We start from the raw sequence: 24,903 nt of genomic DNA, 5'->3' as shown, positions 1-24,903 counted from the left end.
CGTTAACTCCCCGGTTTGCGGTCCGTGGACCCGTGGTCACCGGGGCAGCTCGATAAAACACACACGCTGCCGGACCCCCATGTCCAAACTTTCCGGCTGAGCGGGTCTTCGGTGGGGCCTGACCGTCTGTACGTCTCACAAGTTCCCAGGTGATGCTGGTCTGCTGGTTCCGGGGACCCCCCTTTGAGAACCGGTGCTGTAGCTGCCCCAACTGAGGTCTCGTCGTGGTTTACTTTGAGCTCATGTCACTCTTCGACGGTGTGGTTTCTTCCGCACAGCCAGCGTGGATACCCTGTGGGACCCGACACGCCTCTTTTTCCCCCCGGCTACATTTTTTAGAAAATATTTATTCAGCAAGCGGTTCCTGAACCATACCACAAAGCTCTGTCGTAGGCTAGGCCCACCTGACATTTCAAGACCCATCCGTTCACAGGCTTTCTGTGAAGATCCTTTTCGTGTAGCCGTGACCCACACAGGCCCAGATGCCAGAGATCAAAGGCCACCAGACAGCGGTAGTTCCCGGTTAGGCATTGAAGACAAGTCTGATTCGCGTTCAAGTCTCTGCAAGCTAATACTTCTTCGGGTCTAAGAACATAATTAAGGATGTTATTGTAATTCTGTAGCAAGAGGCGAAGCCTGGAACGACCTAGAAGGACATCACTGACTAGTGAGGTCCACTCGAGGGGGAGATGTTCCACTGGCTTCTTAGGGTTATGGGAAGAACTGGGGAGCGACTTGTGTGAAATGATCTTCCCCGTGGGTATTGGTGTTGCCGCTACATGCATGTGTCCTAGGGTTTCTGGAACAGCCCCTTTCAGTTGTGAAAGGACTTTGGAATGGACTAGTGTCTTCCGAAGGGTGCGACTCATGATCATTTCGTTTTCTTGATCTGCAGATTGCCATCCACAGTGCCTGTTGAGAAAATACCTCATGACCTTTGTTTATTCTCTCCCTTGGACACCACAGGTAAGTGAGCCCCTTTGCGGCTGTCTGACCCTTCCCAGTCTGTGAGGGGGACATTCGCGTATTCTCAGGTCAATACAAGAATGCCTCAACTCTGGGTTCTTTTTCCTTGTCTCCATTGCTACTTATTCACATACAGCTACTTTAAAACATTTTTCTTTTATTTTCTGATTTTTCTTTAATGTTTGTTTATCTTTGAGAGAGACACACGGAGCGTGAGTGGGGGAGGGGCAGAGAGAGAGGGAGACACAGAATCCGAAGCAGGTTCCAGGCTCCGAGCCGTCAGCACGGAGCCCGACGCAGGGCTCAAACTCACAAACTGTGAGATCGTGATCTGAGCCGAAGTCGGGTGCATAACTGACCGAGCCCCCCAGGCGCACCTTTAAAAAACAATTTCTAAACCAAGTTCTCTGTGCCTCTTCTGTTTCTTGGTCAGTAGCTCTAGATCATTCTTTCGGTCTGCAGGAGAAGAGTCCAAGTGCTACTTGGAAATGAGGAGCCAGTTAAGGTTGTATGCTGTGAGTGGTCACGTGGAGAGAAAAAGCGTTGAAAATATCCTCAGCACGCACTCCTTCTTTTGACATTTTATGCCATCCCACCTGCATTTTCTACTAGCGGTTAATACTTAAGTCCCCGTGGGCTCTTGAGTTGTTCCTTAAAACCCTCTGTGTTTGAAACCTGAGCACGAATAGTACGTGTCTTTTAATGTGTGAAGTCGTACATCTTCTAAATAACCTTTGCAAACACACATGGGAATTCCCCTTTGACAAACAAAGCTGATTATAGACATGTTTGTACATTGAATAATATATCTGATTAAGAATCCTGTTTTGTAGCCAGAACGAAACCCACTCTGAGTTCTTCCAGGATTAAAAGCTATACGCCGTGAAGGAACCCTATCTGTCCAGGGTGTAGTGAGGAGAGCATTTTTATGAGTAGACTCACTAGAACTTTTTTCTCGAGGTCTGGGTAGGGTAATCCTACCAAGAAACTTCCACGTGTGTGCAGCTGCGGGCATGATTTTTTTTGGTCTAATTTTGTTGTATAGAATTCAAACTTCAGAATGGTTTTAAAATGTCAGCTCTTCCTTCAGCGTCTGTAATTGTTATTTTACTCCTTTTGTCTTTTACTCACAAAAATAACACTTCGTGCTCTTTCCCTGTTGGTTCTCAGTTGAAGTCCTGTTAGGACAGACCTTCCTGGACCATTCAGTTACCATCCCAAACTCAGAACCGTTGTTAGGCAGAAATACCACTGTTAGCGTGGTTTAGCTTGGAGCGGCGTGGGGGAGGGCGCGTCTTGGCTGACAGCGAACCCCCTTTCTGTGTTTCCAGACATCAGGAGGCTGTAGGGTAATACCTTACTGTGTAGTTATTCCACTTTTCCCCGTGGCCCTTGGAGACACAACTAGACCAACAACTTGGCTAAATCAAAAGCATAATGAAGGAAACGCAGATTTAATCCTCTGGGAGGTACATTTCACATCCATCCGAGCGGCAGAATGAGGCAGCCATATCTAGTGTGGGCTTGGACGTGGGACTGAGGCAGCCATACCTAGTGTGGGCTTGGACGTGGGACTGAGGCAGCCATATCTAGTGTGGGCTTGGACGTGGGACTGAGGCAGCCATACCTAGTGTGGGCTTGGACGTGGGACTGAGGCAGCCATATCTAGTGTGGGCTTGGACGTGGGACTGAGGCAGCCATACCTAGTGTGGGCTTGGACGTGGGACTGAGGCAGCCATACCTAGTGTGGGCTTGGACGTGGGACTGAGGCAGCCATATCTAGTGTGGGCTTGGACGTGGGACTGAGGCAGCCATACCTAGTGTGGGCTTGGACGTGGGACTGAGGCAGCCATACCTAGTGTGGGCTTGGACGTGGGACAGCAGGAACTCCTACACAGCGCTGAGAGGAGTGTAAGTTGGGATAGTCCGCGTGGAGATCGATTTGACCATGTGTAATAAAACGGAAGACTGCAGACCCCAGGGCCGAACAGTTCCCCTCCTTGTTACCTACTTGGAAAACTCTCTTGCCCATAAGCAGGAGCAGATTTTCACAGCCGTGTTCACTGAAGCCCTGTCGGTAATACAGAGAGTGGAAATAATTCAACGTCCATCAGTAAGAGAATGGAAAACTCTCTTGTGCTGTATTGATGTAATGGAGTCACGCACAGAAGTGGAAAACGGATGAACCTTCTGGATAAACGTTTACCAACTTGGATGGATCTTAGAACCTTCACGTTAAACAAACCAAATGCTGCAGAAAACCACTTAGGGAATACAGTAAAACCTTGGATTGCGAGTGACGGGCAAGACGAGCCAAGATTTCTAATAAATTTTAACTTGATAAACGAGTGATGTCTTGCCGTACGAGTCGTATGTGATGCCAAACGTCACATGATCACAACTGAGCCAGTGGTTCTGGAAATTCGTTTTGATATACAAGTGCTTTGGATTACAAGCATGTTTCCAGAACGAATTATGTTAGCAAACAAGATTTTACTGCATTTTAAAAATATCCATTGTGTGTTGACACACAAACACCCGTATGTGTGGTAAAGTTTACAGACGTGCATGGGAATGATACACACCAGACTCGGGGAAGGGGAGCACGAGGTTGGCGGGGGGGGCGCTTCTGGGGTGGAAAGCCCAGGGGAACTTAGCTGTGTAGCCGGTATTGTTTTTTTTCTTAGCTGCCTAGTGATACGTTAGTTGTCACTGTGTCGGTTGTAGCACCTTTTGCTGTGTCTCGAGTCCTGCATAATACACAGAAAAGTTCACGTATGTGGTAGAAAAAAAAACAACCAGAACTTCCAAGCTGGTGTGGGTATAAAACATTCCGATGTCAAGACACCACGTGCCTCTGGTAATTTTGACAAGTAAGTGGAGGAAGCCGGTTTTTTGTTGGATCCTAAGGCATCCGCTGTGTTTCTCTTCCCTGCAGGTACCGTTAACGGGAAATACTGCTGTCCTCAGCTTTTTATCAACCACAGGTGTTTCTCGGGTCCTTACCTGAACAAAGGGAGAATCGCAGAGCTACCTCAGTCCGTGGGACCCGGCAAATGCGTGCTGGTTCTTAAAGAGGTAAAGCATGTCCGACAGTGGTCAGAGTTGCCTTATTTCCACGGGGTGTCGAAGGTGTGGGTGGACTCTCTGAAGGAGAGAACGGAAATGCGAATCCGTTGAGGTGACATTTTCCAAGCCCCGGCTCTGGAGTCCTTGGGCCCAAGCTGGTCAGACGAGGATGGGGGATGGCGGTCCGGCCAGTCAAAGACTCACAGGCCGGCGGGAGGGATAGGCCTTCCTCCCCTGAGTGCCGGGGAATGTTGCGGTGGGTTTGAATCAAGAGCTTCGGGAACTCAGGGGAGGTGGGCTGTGTTGGGGGGCGGGGAGGGCCTGGGAGTGCAGACCGGAGGTTCTCTGGAGAGGTGAGTAAACTTTGGTGGACGGAAGGAAGTGCCGTGAGGACGGACACACTCCCCAGCCGAGCCGGGAGTGGTGACGTCTCTCCCCTCCCTCGGCCGTACCTAGCGGGGCGCCTGCACGTAAGAGGTGCCTGCTGAATGCACCGTGGGCTCCAGGCGCTCGCGTGACATTTGTGTCCCGGGCGGAGCCCTGGCCACGCATCGTCTTGACGGTATTGTTTCCCATTTCTCTTCCTGCCTCTGGGGATCCACCTGCAGATAAAGAGGTGCATCCTAATTACGTCGATGGAGGGTTTCCTCTCTGGTCTGTGTTTACGGCCTCACCGTGGACCCGGTGCGGAGATGGGTTGGAATTTTGGAAGCATTTCTGAGCCGTTCTTGGAACGCCATCTCTGCTTTTTTCGTGCATATCAGTGCTTCGTCTTAAGAAAGAGGACCCACACTTACCTTCTTTATTGCTACTGTAGCACGAAGAACGTGTTTCCATCCGAGTGTGTTGTTAGGCAGCCTCTTGGAGCCAGGCACCGCACGAGGCCCTGGGGAGCACAGCAGCACTGTCTGCCCTCGGCCTGTTTGGGCTTCGTGGCCCTGACGGGGGGATGGTGTGAGTCTAGAGTTGCAGTTAAGGGGGTGCTCGGTCAAGGCGGGAGCGGGGCGCTCCCGGAGCACAGGGGAGGGAGTGACAAGGAAATGCCAAGTGACACATGATGTGGCTTGGGCAGAGTGAGTGGAGCCTCGGATGCACGGGTGGATGTTCGGGGCGGCGTCCAGGAAAGGCAGGTGGTCCCGCGTGGCAGGAGCGTGGACCCTCAGGCTGGGGACACCCCGTAGGCGTACAAGAGGACGTCCCATTTTGAAAAGAACGAAAGAGAGAAATGTGGCGGGCCTGAAGCGTGAGGCGGGACGGAGTAGCTGGCGGTCCGCACGTGGAGACCTTCTCTGGCGTCCCGAGGGATGTAGACTTCCCACTCCGGAGGACGGGACCCCCCCCCCCCATCCCCCCGGGTGACACTGTGCCAGAGCCGGCCCCCTCACTGCGAGAACCTCCGTGTGGTTTCGGACTCCCTTCCCCTTCAAGAGAACGAGCTAGTTTTCGTGGAGTCAGAGCGTGTCTGCTTCTCCAGGCCGCCCGCGGAACCAGCAGCGAGAGACTTTATACGTTTAGAAAACAGAAATCCATTGTAGAGGGAAGATGGAGGTTGTGGCTGAGCAGAAACGCTGTGAAGAAACTCCGATCGGGAGTGGTCATTTATTCAGAAGCGTGTCACAGAGAAAATGTTCGGAAGGGGGTTCCTGTCCTTGAATGTGCTTCCGGTCAAGTGGGAGAGACAAGCGGGCGAGTGAAGACGGCGGAGTGGGGGGGGCGTCTCGGGTGCCGTGACGGGGCTGGGACGGGTGCTTGGAGGTCACACAGATGTCCCCGCAGTCTGTGGGGACAGAGGAGTGGGCAGCCTGCACCCAGAAGCGCTGGGGGTGGTGCCCTGGGACGGAGGCAGGCAAGATCGGGAAAGCGGGCTTCCGGCACAGGTGTAAGGACCTCAAGGGACAGACACTGGGCACAGACCTGTATCGAGAGTCCCCGTGGGCCCTGCTGTCCTCAGCAGTTTGGACCCGCTTTCGTGGGAAGCAGCTCCCCTCCAGCAGGCAGGCGCTGCGTCCCGAGAGAGACCGGTGCAGGTCGGGCCCAGCCTGCCTGGCAGGTGGGCCTGTCTCACAGATGAGACGTTTGTCGCTACAGGAAGACCGTGCTGAGGCGGAGGGGACGCCCCTGAAAGGCCGTGGTGGTGCATGAACGGAAGGACCGCCGGTCAGCCGTGTGTCAGGTGGCACTGACCTCGGATCCCTCCAGATGCTGGACTGGATTGAAGGAGACACCGAAGCGGGATTCCGTGTCAGGATCTCTGTCACGATGCAAATCACACGCTTGGCCAAGCATTGATCCTCTGCCGTCCAGCCCGTGACGGGGTGTTGGTACGGTGGGGCCTGCCTGTGTCTGGGCCTGTTTTTTTCAGGACGGATCAGAAAGGAACAGGGAGGCCGGCAAAAGTAACGGAGACCCGGCGGGAGCCTTTGAAGCTGCCGGCAAAACCGTTTGTCACGGAACGTTCCCGCGATGATCACGAGGTCCCGCCTCGCCTGCCGGCTCCGTTAGCAGACGCGGTGGCCTCCTCGGGGGGCTGGCCGTTTGTCCTGCACGAGGTTTCGGAGTCCACGGCGGTTCCCCCTGATCAGTTCTGCGACAGGTGCCAGCAGCCAAACGTGAAAGCCGGGCCGAGCAGTTTTCTGATGACGGAACCAGTTTTTCGCAGATGTTCAGAAACCGCACGAGTCAGGAAGAGAAGAAGAAGGGGAAAAAGCCAGCTCTTCAGTTCTGTGAGCTCCAGAAAAATTGTCAAGTTCCAGCAAGCCAATATTCATGCTGATGCGCTTCGTCCTAGCACCAGAACCTCCGTGGTTTCAGATTCCGTTTTACTTAAAGAGAACGAGGTCACTGGAGCAGAGACGGAGCGCGTTTGCTTTTCGGGCCATCGGCGGTGTGAGCGGTCGCAGGCGTTTTCGTCTTTGGGAAATGGCCGGGCCGTGGCCGTTCTCCTCGTCCACGCTGCTCAGAGAGAGCAGACGCGTGCGGGTGTGGACGGAGGGGCCGTGGACATGGCACGAGGCAGCTCCCGGAGCACGGACCGCCAGAGGGGGGAGGGTCGGCGCCTGTCCGCTCACCTCCTGGGCAGGGAGCCTCCCGCACGTCAGACTCGAGTGAGGCTTTGAGGACTCAGCGCAGGCCCCGGCCTCGATTCCAGAAAGGCAGCAGCAGAGTGGGTAGCTGACCTCCGAGAAGCTGGAGCCACAGCCGGTGAGCGGCCCAGCCGGGTCCATCCTCCGCATGAGGGACCCAGGAGAGCAGGTCTTGCAGGGAGGGGACGGGTCGAGCCTGTGGATGGCCCCTCAGCCTGGGCCATCTTGTGGGAGCCCTGGGCCCAGACCCGTGGGGGGTGGGACCTATAAGTACGAGCCCTCCCCCGGGGGGCTGCGTTTATCATAAGTCAAACCTTCATGCTCAGTGTGATCGTTGTCACCCAGGGTCATCCTTTCCTGTCCCGGTTGCTTCCTCCCCCACGCCTGCCGAAGTACCCCAGGGTGTCCCCAAGACCCGTCCGCTGCAGGTCTGTGTGCCCTTGGTCGGTTTACGAGGTTGTGCGTCACCATGCTCCCGCTCCTCCGAGCATGCTGCAAAGGTGCTGGGGAAAGTTCTGCTTACTCCTTCTTTAAATGCCATCTCCTTCCTGAGTGGCCAGGCCTGTGCAGGGCAGTGTAGTAAGGGGGGTGCTGTGTGCTTGTGTCCGTGTGTGAAGGAGAGAGCCCGCACGAGCACACGAGGAGGAGGAGAGAGGGCCACCTGGTGCATTTACTCGTGTCCGTGTGTCCAGCGATGACAAGCACGGCTTCTGAAATGGACAAGTGATGACACGGGACGACACCGACCAGGCCCTGCCGGCAGAAGTGACTCTGAGAACACCAGCTCACAAGTTAGATTCTCTTGCTTCTTTGGTGACTGTCACACGCACGGGTGTAGAGGTGCCATCCCAGGGTGGCTTACAGACATTTCGGGAGCACGTGTGGTTTTCTGAAACGTTATTTGGCTTAAATTACTTGCCCACGTGTAACCTCTGTTTTTAGCAATAAAGGATAGAAACGTCCGTCCAGTGGGGAATCTCTAGGAATCTTTTTTTATGTTTTCCACATAACTTTGGGATGTGTGTTGGCTCAGCAACGTAAAAACACTTCACGTGCTGCGTTTTGGCAGTGTGCGTGCGTTCAGTCCTTTAGTGAACATGTAGGGACGCTTGGGGGACTCAGTTAAGTGTCTGACTTGGGCTCAGGTCATGATCTCACGGTTTGTGGGTCTGAGCCCCACGTCAGGCTCTGTGCTGACAGCTTAGACCCTAGGAGCTGCTTCGGATTCTGTGTCTCTCTCTCTGCTCTCCTCCCCCACTCATGTGCTCTCTCGCCCTCTCTCTCTCTCTCTCTCTCTCTCTCTCTCTCTCTCTGTCTCTCAAAAATAAACATTAAAAAAAAGAGCGATGAACATTTTTCAGTGCGCTTCCTATGAAAAGGTACATATGTGGCCCTTGACTCTCTCTTCCCTTTTTTCTTCTTCCTCGTGCTTAATAGAAGGCTGAGGAGAAAGCATCCAGAATGCTGGACACTAAGGAGACTTTCCAAAGTGATAAGCTTCCGTGGCTTTTTCTTTCCTTGCAAGCTGTGTGCTCGTCCCGACCTGGATCTGACATCGAGATCAGGCAGAATGCAGTGGGGTACGCTTGTAAGATAAAATACGTAAGACTGAGCTCTACCAAGGCAGGGAAGGTGTTCCTGATGAGTGGGGTAGAGACGCACATGTGTGCACACAGACCCCCCACCCGCCTGCCTGTTTGTCCGTCCACCCACCCATCCACCCACCCATCCAACCATCCAACCACCCACCCATCTATCCACCCATCCACCCACCCATCCATCCATCTTTCTATCCTGTATCTGTCCATCATCATCTCTATCATGTACCTATCCATCCATTCACCCACCTGTCCATCATTTTCATCTATCCATCCATCAATGTCATCTATCATCTATCATCTATTTATCATCTTTTCTTTTTTAATTTTTTAATGTTTTTATTTATTTTTGAGAGACAGAGAGAGACAGAATGTGAGCAGGGGAGGGGCAGAGAAAGAGAGAGAAAGACACAGAATCTGAAGAGGCTCCAGGCTCTGAGCTGTCAGCGCGGAGCCCGATGCGGGGCTCGAACTCATAAGCCGTGAGATCACGACCCGAGCCGAAGTCGGACGCTTAACCCGCTGAGCCACCCAGGTGCCCCTATTTACCATTTTCTAGTCTGTTCGTCTACTGTCTATCTAAAACAGTCACTTTGGTGCTCTTCATGACAGCCGGTCAGGGGATGCAGAGGTGTAGGTACGATCAGTCAAGCCTTCTTGGATTTTTAGGAGACTAGGTTGTGACAAGTTTAACGCTGCAGAAAGTGACCGCGGAAATGATTGGGGGCCGTGAGTGCTGACCTGGTGATGCCGGAGTCTGGGGCAGCTAGCTGGCCGGCCACCAGGCTGCAGAGGAGTCACAGAGGAGATTGCGGCATCCACCTGCACTGAATGAGATTTCTCTTCCCTTCCGTCTGCTTCTGTGGCCTTGCTCGCTGGCTTCAGAACGTGCGGAAGAGAGCGACCGGGAGACGGCAGGGTGCCGTCATGGTCCGTGTGTATTTCTTTTCACCTACCCTCAGCCCTTCCGCGGTCTCTCGGGTACAGGGGTGTTGGGTCATGCAACACGCACCAGATGTTTACCGAGCATGTGCCACACCAGATAACCCTCCCAGCGCTGGGAGCCATCCTCGTCCATTCCTTCGGGCCCCGAGAACTCGGGAGTCATCCCCGTGTGCCAGGTGGGCACTGTCCTTGGAGCTGGGGGTCGTGATGAGCAAGAGACGCGGCCCCTTTCTTAGTGAGGCGACAGTCTCCCTGGAGACGGAGGAGGGGCCTTGTCTTCCCCTCCCCCCCCTCGGCCTGTCTCACCCTAACAGACCTACCCAGGGGCAGACACGCTGCAGAAGTCTGTGCCTGGTGCCGGGAGAATCACACCCCAGCTCTGTGTTCTCTAGGGCAGTAGGAGTAGTGCGTGTGCGGTGTTTCAATCCGGAAGCAGTGCTGTGTGTTGCTTGGGCGGTAAGAGGACAGGAAGAGACTCCTTCCCTCGAGTCCCCCTTTTCTGAGTCTCCCTGGGTGTCCCTCCTGGTCTTGCTTTCACTGTGCTTCCTGTGGTCTGGCTCAGGACCTGATATCCCAAACCCCTTCTCCCTGGCTGGCAGGAATGGCTGTCTTCCTAACAGCCGTCTCTGACTTTGAGACTTCTGGGAAGTGCACCAAATGTAAGCCAGTCAGGTCAAGTCAGATCCCTCTCTCTCTGCCCCTCCCCTGCTCGTGTTCTCTCTCTCTCTCAAAATAAGTCAATAAGCATTAAAAGAAAAGAAACACCGAACGTCGCGTCTAAAGCAGAAGGCGTGTTTGGAGACACGCCGTGACTGAGGGATCTGGGCCGCATGCTGCCTACACTCTGCTTCCCCGACATGCAGAATGGGTTCGAGCAAGAGGATCCCGAAAAAACCTATAGTTCTTCAGTCCCCACACTGCACCGGCCCGTCCTCCGCGGCCCTGCCAGAGAGGCTGGCCTGCAAATAGCAACGTGAGCGCCCCTACCCCACCCCCCCCCATACCCCCTTTGCAAACGAACTCCGAAGTTTCCAGTGGGGCCTGGCAGTTTGAATTTGGCTTCACTTGTTGCTTGCAGTTCATATTTCCGCCACATGGTCGACCCGTTAGGCTATTTCCCTCAGCCTCTGGGTTTTGATTACAGTGTTTATTTTCCACATTCGGGGGGCTCTGTGATGACTTCTTTGAATTTGCCCGTCGTTATAGATCTTTGGGCATTTCTTCTTGGCTACCTGTCATGACAGACTTCTACTTACAAACTCTAAAGGCTTCATGTAGGAACCCAGAAAATAAGAAATCCAAAGCAGCCTTAACTGTTGACATAATGATGCCATACGGTGCACGAAGGTAACTTCTCCACAGCAGCCATGTGTTTATCGGTATAATTGAGTTGAGAAGATGGGGTGTGTGTGTGGGGGGAGGGTGGCATCTTGCCTAGGTGACATCTAGTCAAGTCAGTCAACAAAGTCTAAGATGCGGACAGGCCTCTCCCGATACTCTCTGGTGTTGCGTTGCTATTGTTTTTTTAAAAATTTTTTTTTAACATTTATTTATTTTTGAGACAGAGAGAGACAGAGCATGAACGGGGGAGGGTCAGAGAGAGGGAGACACAGAATCTGAAGCAGGCTCCAGGCTCTGAGCCGTCAGCACAGAGCCCGACGCGGGGCTCGAACTCACGGACCGCAAGATCATGACCTGAGCCGAAGCCGGCCGCTTAACCGAGTGAGCCACCCAGGCCCCCCTCGTTGCTATTGTTTTATGCTTATGCTGAACACCAGCCCATAAAGAACAATGCACCAGGCTTGTGGGCCATAACACGATCATAACCTGTGAAGCAAGACTTAGCAGATTGCCGGGCAACGTCTGGGAAGGTTGGCAGAGGAGAAGTGAGGCACTTTTTATCGTTCAGTATCACTTGCCTGTAAAGAAGGTAAGATACCTCTCTGGAACTTTCTTATCACGCTGTAGAATAGGATTTTCTAGGAAAGGGCCTCAGCAGCAAGGCCCTTTCTAAGGGCCTCCATCTACATATATTTTCTTTCTAAGAAAATATTACTTTCTAAGCCTCCATCCACATATATTTTATATATTTTACGGCCCCAAGTAAATTCTTGCTGTGAATTAGTCCTTAATTTCTAGATGCACGGAAGAATTTTAACTAATTTCAGTGCTCGTGTTGAAATTCATTGAACAAATGCCAAAAATGATTGATTGAACCCCTGCTATTGCCGGGTGTAATTGTAGCTGCTACGGATACAGCAGCAGACAAAATGAAGCCGCTGATTTCTTGGTGCTCGTGATCTGGTGGGGTGGACAGTAAACCAAGAAGCCACGCACTCTGGATACAGGGAGGGTTTCTTGGTGAACAGTTGTGGACTGTGAGAATAGCAGAGCTCACGGAGGCCTGGAAAGTCGCCGTCAGAAGAGGAAAGTTGCCGAGAAGAAAAAGCTATAGGGCAGATGAAATCTGTCTGATTCGAACACAATGCCCGTGAAACATCCACGTGGAGACGGTTATATGTGTCTGGAGTTGGGGAAAGGTCTAGGGTGGAAATGCAAATTTGGGAACCGCGAGTTTGCTGATTCGCGGAGAGCGTTTAAAGCCAGGTGCGCCGTGGAGCGAACGTAGCCAGTCTGAGAACTTGAGCGCTGAGCCTCACCGTCGTTTGCGGGAGACGCACAGAGGGACCCAGGAAAAGCGAGCTGGGGTGCACGAGGGCCTGGACAGGCCGGAGTCTTGGAGGTAGAGGAGAAAGCGTCCCTGCTGTATGGAGCCACAGACAGGGTGGGCCAAGAAGACAACCAAGGATTGCCGTTCTTTGGCGATGCGGGCAAGTTGTGGGCTTGGAAGGGCCCCTGGGTGGGCCTCAGAGAGCCCTGCAGGGGACAGGGGAGCCAGCAAGTGCAGACAGCTCCGGAGGCTTCCACCGTAACAAGAGAACAGAGGACGCACGAGGGGGCTGCAGGTGGATGACAGATGAAGAGAGAGTTGTCGTCTTACAGGATGGGCCTGCCGACCGGGTTCTGCTCAGACCTCGGACGTGTGCGCCTCGTGGGTCTGGAGGCTGGAACCAGGTGCCTGCAGAGGAGGGTGCTCACGGGGACTCTGCCTGCTTTGCCCATGGCTGCCCCCTCACTGTGTCCTCACACGGAGGGGGAGAGAGGGAGAGCGAGCAAGAGCTCTCACAAGGGTACACTCCATCATGAGGGCCCACATTGCATGGCCTCATGGAACACCTTACTCTCCTCCCAAAGGCTCCATCCCTAAAGCCATCCCACGGAGGTTAGCGTTTCAACACACAGATGGGGGTGAGGGTGAGGGACACAATTCAGTCCAGAGCACCACACGGTGAACAAGAATATTCTAGAAAGTGTTGTGGGCTGTAAGATACATTGCTGATGGTGGACCATGAACCCAGAGGGCAGAAGGGGTGGGTTCGGGGTGCACGGAGGAACTTGAGATTGGATCAGACAAGGGGAAAATGCAGAGCCATTTGGGAATCGGATTCCAGGGGCAAGGAATGTTCTGGAAGTGTTGAGTTTCTGGTGACTGAGGTGGACGAAAATTCAGGGTATGGTGGGATTCTCCTTTCGGTCTTCCAGGGGGAGGTAGGAAATTCTGGAAAATTACAGCCTCTTTTGGGGAGTGGTCTTCTGTCAAGTTGAAGCCACCAAGCCTGGGGTTCATTGTTGGGGGGTTGAGTTGGGGGAGAGACTGCCCACCAGGAGAGCACGGAGGCTCCCTGGCCTTGCTGCTGGGACGAAGGGGGCACCTCCCCTCCAGGGTGGTGGGCAGCCAGGAGGGGCCAGCCTTCCGTAGAGGATCTGCATAAAGCGAGAGGTCGGTTTCAGCCAAAGCAACAGAGTTCTCCACTTGGTAAAATATGTCTGGCTATTACTTCTGTCGTTCAGATTTTTGTAACTAACAGCAAAAGGAGTAGTGACCGTAAAGGACTCATGGCTTCTACGGGATGGAGCTGGGATTTGATCGCACATCGACCGAGACTTGGGTGTAAAGTAGGTTCTGCACAGACACTTCATGAATTGCAGGAGATCCCGGGAGGCGTTCCTGGAGTTACTCAGACTCCCTTCTGCCTGTTTATTGGGCATACTGTTTATTAACTTCACACCTCACATGCTCTTAGTTAATTGGGGGCGGCTTGCACACGACCCTTCCTGATCGAGGGCACAATACGGCACACTGAGTTCCGATGTTTTGCAAGGAACAGTAATTCAGTCTGACTCTGCGTGGTGTTACCAGCCGCCAACTCAGTTATTTTCCGGGAGGTGACTGTGATGCCCTAAGATGTCATGTGCACCAGAATTATTCCGCTCACAGTCCCAAAGTTTTATGGAGAGCCTGTTGAATGTGGCAGGGCATGATGCGGCATTGGAGATGCCGTGGGAAAATTATTCAATATTGGACGCTTTTGACAATTTAATGGCTGCCCGTTCCCAGGCTGAATTGAATTCTGGAAGGCATTTTCTTTTCACTGTCTCAAAATGCATTTCACTCTGCAGCAAATAACATGTAGCTCTGGGCCTTCCTCACCAAACACAATGGAAAGAATCGGTTTAAATTTTATTGTCTGTTGATAAATACTCTGTGCATTATTTCAGTCAGTTCTAATTGGATTTATTTTTTAAACTCAATCTCTGTAAATTGTACTGACAGCAAACAGTAAAATCAGGCGGTTATTCTAATACCGAAAACATAAGCACACCAAAACTGCTCGTACGGCCCCGTCCTGGCCCTTTAATGCCTTGGCTGAACCAGGTGCTCTTGACGGGGACTTAGGGGGCCCTCGGAGTAGAGCATGACCCCGGCTAAGAAAAGACGCTTGCCACGCGGACTGCATGGTATAAAATATCTTGAGGGACACCTGCGTGGCTCAGTCGGTGAAGCGTCTGAGTTCAGCTCAGATCATGATCTCACGGTTCATGAGTTCGAGCCCCGCATCAGGCTCTGTGCTGCCAGCACAGAACCCGCATCTGATCCTCTGTCCCCCTTTCTCTCTGCTCCTTGCCTGCTTGTACTCTCTCTCTCTCTGTCTCAAAATAAACTTTAAAAAATGCACATTTTGAGGATTGACTCTTCTGTTACCATATGAGAGAGCATCGTTGTTTCCCGGAATGAAATCAGGGTGCCCCCCATGCCAGTTGTGTTCGGGAACACGTCACATACGCGAACGCCATGATCATGCAAAGCCCAGCGACATACCTTTGTCTCTATCCTGTCATGCGTACCGTGCTGTCTCCTCTGTAAACACTGGGCACTTTGGCAATGGTGCCAGAGTCTCATCTCAGGAGGGTGTTTTCCTCCCCCTTTCAGAGGTGTTTCGCTCTGCTACGTGCAATGTGAGCCCAGTGCCTGCCTTGTTCCTTCCCTGGATGGGGGGCGGGGAGGGAGGGGACCGTCCCGTACCTACCTGTGCTCCTGGGGCTGGCACCCGGCAGGTCGTCACCCAGGTGCATGTTGTGGAACTAAACCCCGTGGGTCTCGTGGTCCCTTATAGGCCGTGCTGCACCTTCACATCCGGTAAGCAGCCTGACCAGGTGACAGCAGCCGTTGAACGTGCCGGAACTCATAAACGTTCATGGTTAACCAGGATCTGCTTATGGAGAGGGGAATGCCCCCAAGGGATCCGAATTCCTTACTCTTGGCACTCAAGGTTAAACAGGAGCATGTTACCTTCCCAGAGCTGGGGCTCACAGAGGGCGGCGTCCGGTCTTTCTGGGGTGCCACGGGAGGCAGCGGCCACATGTGTATTTTCGTGGACTTGGGAATTGGGAATAAGGGGGAGGTTTGAGGAAACACGCCATCGGATGGTACTAGATACCCCAGACTGTCTTTTCAAACGCTCGCGTCTCTGAGAGCGTCGTCCTCGTATGAAATGTCCGTAAATCGAGCCAGCACCAGGTGAGTTTCAAATGCTCGGCTAACCTCCTCACAGACACCTGAAGTCTGTTCAGAGTTGTTGGCGCGAATCGGCTGCCTCTCTCGTATTGGTTCCCTTTGAAACTTATTTTCAAAAATCAGATGAAGTTCTCGGTAGCTGATCTTACTGAGGGGTAATCCCGTTGATGCTAACTGGCGGCTCTTTGGAGGGAATAGAGCTGTGTTTCTACAACCAGAAATGCTAAGGACAGTCAACCGTCCTCTCTGGCAGGCAGTTCACACGCCCCCCGAGGGACGGGATTTTACCACCCTTTTCATCCCGTAGGTGCGGAGCCGAATCCGTGCCAGCCCACAGAGAACATTCCACCCAACTTAACGGACGTGTCTGCAGCCGCATCTCCTCCTCGGGCGGGCGGTCTTCACGGTGCTCTTGTTTCAGCAGCGATGCCACTGAAGTTCATTGCGGTTCTGTTTTTTGTTTTTTTTTTTTCCCCCCGACAGGTTCTCAGCATGATCATCAATGCAGCTTACAAGCCCGGAAGGGTATTGCGAGAACTACAACTGGTGGAAGATCCACACTGGAATTTCCAGGAGGAGACACTGAAGGCAAAGTATGTGTTTTCAGTTCTGCAAAACCGTGCTCTTGGCGACGGTTCCCCTGCCGCTTGGAAGCGTTGCCCCTGTTCCTTGTGACCCGGCCCAAAGAAGTGGGAACGGACGGAAGGCTGTCATCCTCTACGTAGACTCATTGGCGTTTTTGTGGCCCAGAGCCGCCTTAAGCCTGGGGACTCCAGAAACAAAGGAGAGATTTGTTTAGCTAATACTTGATCGCGTTAAGCATTCCAAGTCGGAACTTACTATGTTTTAAGGCCAGTAGATGATTTGATCAGAAGGGGAAGAACTGTAAAAGAGAGGCTGTCCCTTGCCATTATCATACATGATTCAGTCACAGAGCTTCCTGTTTGATGCCGTGGGGAGTTAGTGCCAGACACACGTGCTCTTCGCTCTGGTTGCTGGCCGTGTTGAAAGGTAACCGTTGGTTTGGCCAGTGGCCTGTGGGTTGACATGTGGTTGGGCACTTCCTTTATTTGCACATAGACTAATGGGAAAGGTGATATTTTGGCTTTGCTTTAGGTTTCCCGAACTCTGAGATGGATGGCACCCGCGGGATAGATACGGTTGAGCACGGTTGTCCGTTTAGGAGGCAGACGGAAGAAGATCCGTTTGTCAAGATAATTTTGTTTAATAATTGTTTTGACTTTTGGCCCTTCATATTCATTTAGCTCTGCAGTAGAGTAGATCTTCCTGATCGACTTCTTGTCTAACGGTGTCCTAAATAAAATAGCGTTTAGATGTGCGACGTTTGGGAAATGATACTTTTTTAAGATTTACTTACCTATTTGAGAGAGACACAGACAGTGCAAGCAGGGGAGGGGCAGAGAGAGAGAATCCCAAGCAGGCTCTGTGCTGTCAGCACAGAGCCCGACGTGGGGCTTGAACTCCCGAACTGGGAGATCATGACCTGAGCCGAAGTCAAGAGTCTGACGCTCAACCGACTGAGCCCCCCAGGCGCCCTGAGCACGTCTGCAATTTCAGATTCGGCGCAAGTCATCTGGGATCTGATGACGTTCTGCCAACTCACAGAAGTTAGAGGAAGTACGTGTTAACAGGGAGAACGTTTATTTATATGAAGAGGCACATATCTCGTCCTTCCCGAGAAATATTTAAATGAACTTCCCCTGTAGTGCAGAAGAAAATCAAGTTTTTTTTTTTTCCAGTGTAACATTCCCTAGCTTTCTGCTTTATCTAAGGGAGACACCATCTAAGGTAGAACATTTTCTTGTAAGGCTAATTCATAGGAACAGTGGTGGCCAAAAACCCGAACGAGTGTTTTTCCCGAGACACTCTTCTGTAAAATTCAGTGCATCCCAGATATACCTGATGGATAAGAAAATAGGAAAAATACAAAAATCTTAAATCCTATTAAAATCTCCCCTGTCCCTAAATAAGCCAGAAACTTGCCCCAGGTACCAAAATGACAGGGGGCGTTAATTTTGCGGTGTTTTCGCCGGCGTTCAGAGCTTTTATTAAGTCCAGCCCCGATACAATCAAAACAGTCAGCCCGGCTGGATTGGAAAGGCAGCGTGTTCCTGTTCTATCAGATACGACAGTGACTTCCTTAGCCGGATCTTACATAGCAACTTAGAATGCGAAAGTGTCTGTCTGTGCTGGGTTCCAGGCGTGCGGGATCACGGCAGCATCTCAGAGCAGCTGCTAATGGTGACAGGTTTACAGGGGGGCGGAGGGGGGGGTGGGGGGGAGCGTTCCGTCATGACGCTCTGTGTTGCTTCTGATGCTTCTGACGTAAAACGACAACTTTTCAGATCTTGACAACTTTGCTGTTTCCTTCGGTACAAATGCGAGGAGAGGGCGCTGGCGTCTTCCCGTTTTGCGTTCTGCCACGAATAAATTAACCCAGTGGAGGGGGGACCCGCATTTCAGGCTCTGGGTTGTCTTCTTGTGGTCCTTGAAGGACAGTATTACAAGGAGAGGTTTCAGGAAGAGAGGACGTGAGATCGTCCAGGCATGGGGCTTGCGAGTGCTGCCTGCTAGCATCTGGGCTTTCTTTCTCTTTTTTTAATGTTTGTTTATTTTTGAGGGAGAGACCGAGCACGAGCGGGGGAGGGGAAGAGAGCGAGCGAGACCCAGAATCCGAAGCAGGCTCCAGGCCCCGAGCTGTCAGCACAGAGCCCGATGTGGGGCTCGAACCCACGAACGGCGAGATCATGACCCGAGCCAAGGCCGGACGCTTAGCCGGCTGAGCCACCCAGGTGCCCCGGGCTTTCTGGGTTTTTCCTTTTGTGAAGAGTAAAAAACCCACTTACTTGACCGGATGGAGGTTCCATTGAAAAGGTTTGACCTGTACGGGGGAGGAAAAGGAACATTGCCCCTTAGTGATTTTTTTCCTATTTGTCCAACGGCGGTACCTTTCCTACTGAAACAAAATATCGCAGTATTGAACACCGCATAAGGGGTGCTGTCATGAGTCTGCAGCACGTATTGAGAGGTACCAGAGGAATAGTGGCTTCTAACATCGTTCATGTCGGCAGTCCTGGAAGAGAGAATTCTCTTTCCGATGAACTCGGGTGTACTGAATTGACCTACATTATTTTGAATTTCAGGAGGAGGAATTTAGGCTCTGCCTTAGGGGGATTAAAAAAAGTTCCCACTCCGTGCATCTAGAGACACTTAAATGTTTTCCGACGCGTTATAGAATCTTCTTGGGGAGAAAAGACCGTTAACTCTGCTTTGAGTGGCTTTTGTGATAATCTTCATAAAATCCAGGGGAAGGCTTCATAGATTTTCCCAGTCTTCTGTTACAGTTATTCAGAATATTTAAAGAGGAAATGTCCTCTTTAATTTGGAGTGAGTTAGACTTCCTTATCACTTAGGCAGAAGCAAAGAAAGTCACATCTTTGAGGTGAGTCATGCTTGGCTCTCTGGAATTGATATTTTTGTTTCTTTTCCATCAGCAATTACTAATTTTTATATGTTTTGATTTCACCTTTTTTTTTGTGTGTGTCTTCTACTCATGCTCATATTTTGTGAATAGCAAGATGTACTATTTGGCTATAAAGTGATTTGTGTGAAAAAGGATTCCCAAAACAGAAACTTCTCACTGAATAAAAAATTCAGCTCGCTCATTCGTTCATTTTTACGTTGGGCACTTGCTGTCCTGAAAATGTATACCGTAAACGGTACAGGAAGCAGGTGGCCGAACCTGTTTGTGGAGCGTAAGCCTGGAGTTCTGCGTGTGCCCAGTTAAGTTCATGAGGTTATGGGCGTGGTGTTTCTGGTTCAAACACAGATCAGTTGAGGATGTTCGGAATTGGATCGGTGTTTCTGAAAATAATCACCCCTCTCCCCAATGTGTTGCTCGTAATGATTAGAGTTCTCATTAATTGAGATGCAGGAATCGAGAAAGAAGGGAGAGGTGTCTGAGGGGTTGAGTTTCATAAGACCGAAAACCAGTGACCCGGTGTGTCGACCGTAGTTTTCACGATCGAGATGTGACCGTGAAGGAGAGGCTGTCTTCTGGAGGAGATCAGGATCGTATCTTATTGGTGCTAACGACAAGAGTGATTTCCCCACAACATCTGAAGCTTTTCTGTTTCTGCGGAGTTAAATTCTCCCTTCAGTACTCGAGGACGTGAATTCAGCTTGACGGAGTAGAACCTCGTTTTCCATTCTCGCACTCCTGTCGCTCCCTCCCAAGAGTTTGCTAAAAGGTCCCGCTCTGGGTCCGTTTGAAAGTGAATACTAGAAGTCATGCCAAGTTGAAGTCATCCCCCTTGGACCATACTGATATTTTTACATGGATCATTACAGGATTGTGGGTTGTTTTCAGTCTGTATTTCCTGTTGGCTCAAAATCCATTTTGGTTTTCCTCAACTCCTGACTATTGAAAGAGACCACTTTTTCTAGTACCCTTGGGTTTCTGTCTTTCTGGGCCCTACCATATTGCACTCCCATGTGGAAATGAATCCCTGCTCTAATGGGTAGGAAGATATCAGAAGGCCGTTCATACTCCCTTATTGATGTCAAGGAGGAAGAACATTTTCTCTACCCTGTTATGTTCAGTCCCTGGGAGCCTGCAAATTAAACTGACAAAAGACAGATTATCAAGAGGAAAGACCATTTACTTAAGGAGCAGTGAACACACAGCAGGCAAGGTACTTCGGGATGAGTAACTTGAAGGGGCAGTTAGAACAAATAGGTTTCTTTATGAAAGACAAATGAGTTTTTAGGAGAGCGAATGGGGGAAAAGAAAGTTTGTGAAAATGTTGCCTTACACAGGCATAAAGCAGTCTTTGTGTCTTCTTCATGGTCGTGAAACTCCTGAGAAGGGATTTACGGTAGGTTTACTCTGGTCTCTCCCCTGGGGTTAGAAGCCACTCCAAAGAGGGAATTTAATGGTAGTCCTCATTTCTCAGAAGTGTCTGCTTTTAGTCAGATAACGGGAGCTGTGAGAAAGCTGCTTTCTGCGTCCGTTGAATCCCAAACATCTTTATCTAAAAATAATCTCTGGACTCCGGGCTTCTGAGTGCGTCCCCACGGTGACGGCCAGGAAGTGTGTCCCTCAGGTGTCCCTCCAGTAATGCAGAGGTGCTAAGGGAACGGGGTGAAGGAGTCTTAAAAATGACGGAGTCGAGGGGCGCCTGGGTGGCTCGGTCAGTTAAGCGTCCAACTTCGGCTCAGGTCATGATCTCGCGGTCCGTGAGTTCGAGCCCCACGTCGGGCTCTGTGCTGACCGCTCAGGGCCTGGAGCCTGTTTCAGATTCTGTGTCTCCCTCTCTCTGTGACCCTCCCCTGTTCATGCTCTGTCTCTCTCTGTCTCAAAAATAAATAAATGTTTAAAAAAAAATGACGGAGTCGAAGCTCCTCCGTGGACTGTTGCTCACCGCAGATCTTCCCGTGGCTCCCTCCTTCCCCACCCTTCTTATCTTCGTCACTTCCGACCCGCTGATCTTCTACTTCTTTTTTCCTTCCTGCCTCCCTCCCTCCCTCCCTCCCTCCCTCCTTTTCTCCCTTCCTTCCTTCCTTCCTTCCTTCCTTCCTTCCTTCCTCCCTCCCTCCCTCCCTCCCTCTCTCCCTCCCTCCCTCCCTTCCTCCTTCCTTCCTCCCTCCCTTCCTCCTTTTTCTCCTTCCTTCCTTCCTCCCCTCCCTCCTTCCTCCCTCCCTCCTCCTTTTCCTCCTTCCTCCCTTCCGCCCTCCCTCCCTCCTTTTCCTCCTCCCTCCCTCCCTCCCTCCCTCCCTCCCTTCTTCCTTCCTCCCTCCCTCCCTTCCTCCTTTTTCTCCTTCCTTCCTTCCTCCCCTCCCTCCTTCCTCCCTCCCTCCTCCTTTTCCTCCTTCCTCCCTTCCGCCCTCCCTTCCTCCTTTTCCTCCTTCCTCCCTTCCTCCCCTCCCTCCCTCCTTCCTCCCCTCCCTCCTTCCTCCCTCCCTCCCTCCTCCTTTCCCTCCTTCCTTCCTTCCTTCTTTCCTCCTTTTCCTCCTTCCTCCCTTCCTCCTTTTCCTCCTTCCTTCCTTCCTTCCTTCCTCCTTTTCCTCCTTTTCCTCCTTCCTCCCTCCCTCCCTCCTTTTTCTCCTTCCTTCCTTCCTCCCCTCCCTCCTTCCTCCCTCCCTCCCTCCTCCTTTTCCTCCTTCTTCCCTTCCTCCTTTTCCTCCTTCCTTCCTTCCTCCTTTCCTCCTTTTCCTCCTTCCTCCCTTCTCCCTCCCTTCCTTCTTTTCCTCCTTCCTTCCGCCCTCCCTTCCTCCTTTCCTCCTTCCTCCCTTCCTCTCTCCCTTCATTCTTTTCCTCCTTCCTCCCTTCCTCCTTTTCCTCCCTCCTTCCTCCCTCTCTCCCTCCTCCTTTTCCTCCTTCCTCCCTTCCTCCTTTTCCTCCTTCCTTCCTTCCTTCCTTCCTTCCTTCCTCCTTTTCCTCCTTTTCCTCCTTCCTCCCTTCCGCCCTCCCTTCCTCCTTCCTCCCTTCCTCCCCTCCCTCCCTCCTGCCTCCCTCCCTCCCTTCTTCCTTCCAAGATTGATCATAATGCCAGGAGTTCTGTGTACTAGCCTGATGGTCTCTTTCAATATTCTCCTCTGTTTCTTCACAGAACTTGTACTCTGTGCTTTAAAAACCTTACTTTGTGTTGTGTTTAGGACAGGTCTGCTGGGCCATTTAATAAATTATGCGGCCGAGTGTCCTTCCCTCCAGACACGCACTGCCAGGCTATAGCAGAGAGCTTCCTCCTGTGCCCTTGAGCTGCTCTCCTCACACGTCTCCCCACGAAGGCATGTCGTTGGCCTACTGTTCTTAACACCTTTCATGGCGGGGAGAGCTTCAGAGCGGACTCCGCTTTCTCCTGCGGTCAAGACTAGTGAGGGGGCCAGGACGTGGCGGTGGAGCCCCCCCGGTGCCCTGCGTGCCACCCTCCTGCCTCTCCGCATCCGTCGGACCTACTGACACCTGTCTGTCTGTCCCTGGAGGCCCTGAGGATCAGAGGGATGGTCACGTGGGGCAGAGTCTCGGAGGAAATAGAAACGACAGCACCCCAGAAACGCAGGTGTCCCACTAGACCCCAGCCATTGCGTCAAATCTTAGGGCCGCCTTCTGCCTCTGTTTTCGGTAGGCCAGTATCTCTGCGTGTTCGGCGCGTCCTTGTGAGAGAAGAGTCGTGTGAACAATCGCCCTCACGTGTGGACCGACTCCAGACAAGCCAGGATCTTGGTCCGGGCTGGGGCTGTGAGGTCCAAACAGCTTGTTTTCCACATCACCCCAAAAATCCCACCGGGCGGGGCGCCTGGGCGGCTCAGCCGGTTAAGTGTCCGACTCTTGGCTTCTGCTCAGGTCGTGGTCTCACAGCTCGTGAGTTCGCGCCCCGCTCTGCAGGGCTCGCTCTCGCCTTTTGCTTTCCCGTATTTGCACGCCGGCCAACACACAGCGGGCACAGCTGGCCCTCACGGCCTTCAGGCCCCGCTACGGAACTAGTCCCCCCGTGCACGTCCTCTGCGTCCTGCTCAGAGCTCAGCAGCCGCCAGCACAGGGCTGCCTCCGCCCTGCCTCTCCCTCTCCACCTGCCACAGACTGGGATCCTTTTAACGAAGGACGACCCTCGACCCTCGAGACCACGGCTGAGGGAGAGGGAGGGAGCAGGATGGGGCGGGGGAGGGACCGTGGCCCCCGGGCGTCTCCAGAGTCAGAATGGCCCCCGTGGTGGTTCCGCATCGGGCCCGAGTGGATGGACGCTTCTGCCCCACTGCAGTCACTCCCCGGGAGCGTAGAGGGCCGCAGCTCCTGCAGCTGGGGAGACTCTCTGGGGGCCAGCGGTGCGGGCCAGCTGTCAGCAGCTCTGCCAGCGGCGGGGGCATCGCGGCATCCGCCCTGTGCCAGGACACGGTGGCCCCACCAGGCCTCCCCATCCTCCCCCCCCCCCCCATCGTGGCTTTTAAATAGAGCTGTTCCAGAAGGGCAGGGAGGGGAGAGCATTCCTTCGCTGGCAAACCATCCTGTAATTCTGTTTTCGCAAATTTAAATTCGCGTTTCCTAACCGCGAAAGGTTTGCGGACACGCCTGCTTCCCCGGAGTCGTCCCGAACTAGAAGGGAAGAAAAAGCAGCCCCTTCGCCATTTCCCATGGACACTTGTTCTTGTCCCCTTAACATCCCTCTAACGTGTTTCTGGAAGCCTCTGCTTTGGAATTTGGAGGCCTGGGAACCTCTGTCTTTGGGCCCTACTTACACGGTTTGAATTCGGACCCCAGTTTTCACATTTTCCTGCTTTTTTTACTTTAAAATCGTTTTACTTATTTTCACTTTTTTTTTTTTTTGCTTTTTTGAAGTTTATTTATTTTTGAGAGAGAGACAGTGTGTGCACAGGCACGGGGAGGGGCCCAAGCAGGTGCCCCAATGTATCATTTTATTATTTTTTTAAAGAGACTTCAAGAATCTTGATATTGAGCTCTTTAAAGGAGAGCACCCTAGGGCTACCAAAATTGTGGTGGGAGGGCTGCCGGGGGACTCAGTCGGTTAAGCATCCGACTTCGGCTCAGGTCACGATCTCGAAGTTTTTGGGTTCGAGCCCCACGTTGAGCTCTGTGCTAACAGCTCAGAGCCTGGAACCTGCTCGTGCACTGGCTCCCTCTCTCTCAAAAATAAATAAACATTAAAAAAGTGTTAAAAATCGTAGTGGGAAAAAACTTCCAGGGACGTCACATCCGTGGCATATTTTTATTCTGCCTCCCCCAGAGCCTTAACGGTATGCTGTGTCCGCAGAATTGTGCTGGCTTTATTATGAAGCGTGACGAAAGCTATGAGCAAAAACTAGCCACAGGTGAATCACAGAGCCCTCCTCAGGGCTGGGGCTGCCTTCTTACATCGAGGGTCAAGGGAGGGCCTAGAAGGATCAACAGTTGTTCGGGGCTGTGTGATTTAAAGCATGATCTTATCTACAAAGAATTGCTTTTTAGTTCTTCCTACACAGAAAGCCATGCTTGGCACTTCAGAGAAATATAACAGCAATCAGTATAGAAGGGCTGGGATTAGAAAGACCAGAGAATGAACACAAAAGCCAGATTTTTCAAGTTAGAATTTAATTTTTTTGGCTATGGATACTGTACAAGAAATGATATTGCGAGGGGGTAGTATTCTCCTGGCCTTCAGAAGCATAGAAAGAAAACCAAGCTGAAATAAACCCAGAATCAGTTTATCCTGTTTATTTCTATCACTGCATTATTCTCAGGGAACCAGATCTAGGTTTTGAGTGTAATATTTAAAAAAAAATTTTTTTCACATTTATTTAATTTTGAATG

The 24,903-nt window shown here is 52.0% G+C and overlaps 1 protein-coding gene across 6 annotated transcripts in view; it reads left to right on the top strand.

Moving 5' to 3' along the window:
* Nucleotides 1-24,903, top strand: part of SFMBT2 (Scm like with four mbt domains 2) — a 220,159-nt gene that overhangs the window by 175,979 nt on the left and 19,277 nt on the right. For all 6 annotated transcript variants that reach the window (XM_081796040.1, XM_078450465.2, XM_081796039.1 and 3 more), the window contains 3 exons: nt 896-966; nt 3,905-4,044; nt 16,062-16,171. In XM_081796040.1, coding sequence (XP_081652166.1) covers nt 896-966; nt 3,905-4,044; nt 16,062-16,171 — 321 coding nt within the window. The remainder of the gene's footprint in view (nt 1-895; nt 967-3,904; nt 4,045-16,061; nt 16,172-24,903) is intronic.

The sequence above is a fragment of the Panthera onca genome, chromosome B4 (genome assembly GCF_046562875.1).
Source record: "Panthera onca isolate mPanOnc1 chromosome B4, mPanOnc1 haplotype 2, whole genome shotgun sequence".
Taxonomy (NCBI): Eukaryota; Metazoa; Chordata; class Mammalia; order Carnivora; family Felidae; genus Panthera; species Panthera onca.
The sequence above is the reverse complement of the archived record's forward strand: the minus strand, read 5'-3'. Positions and strand labels throughout refer to the sequence as shown.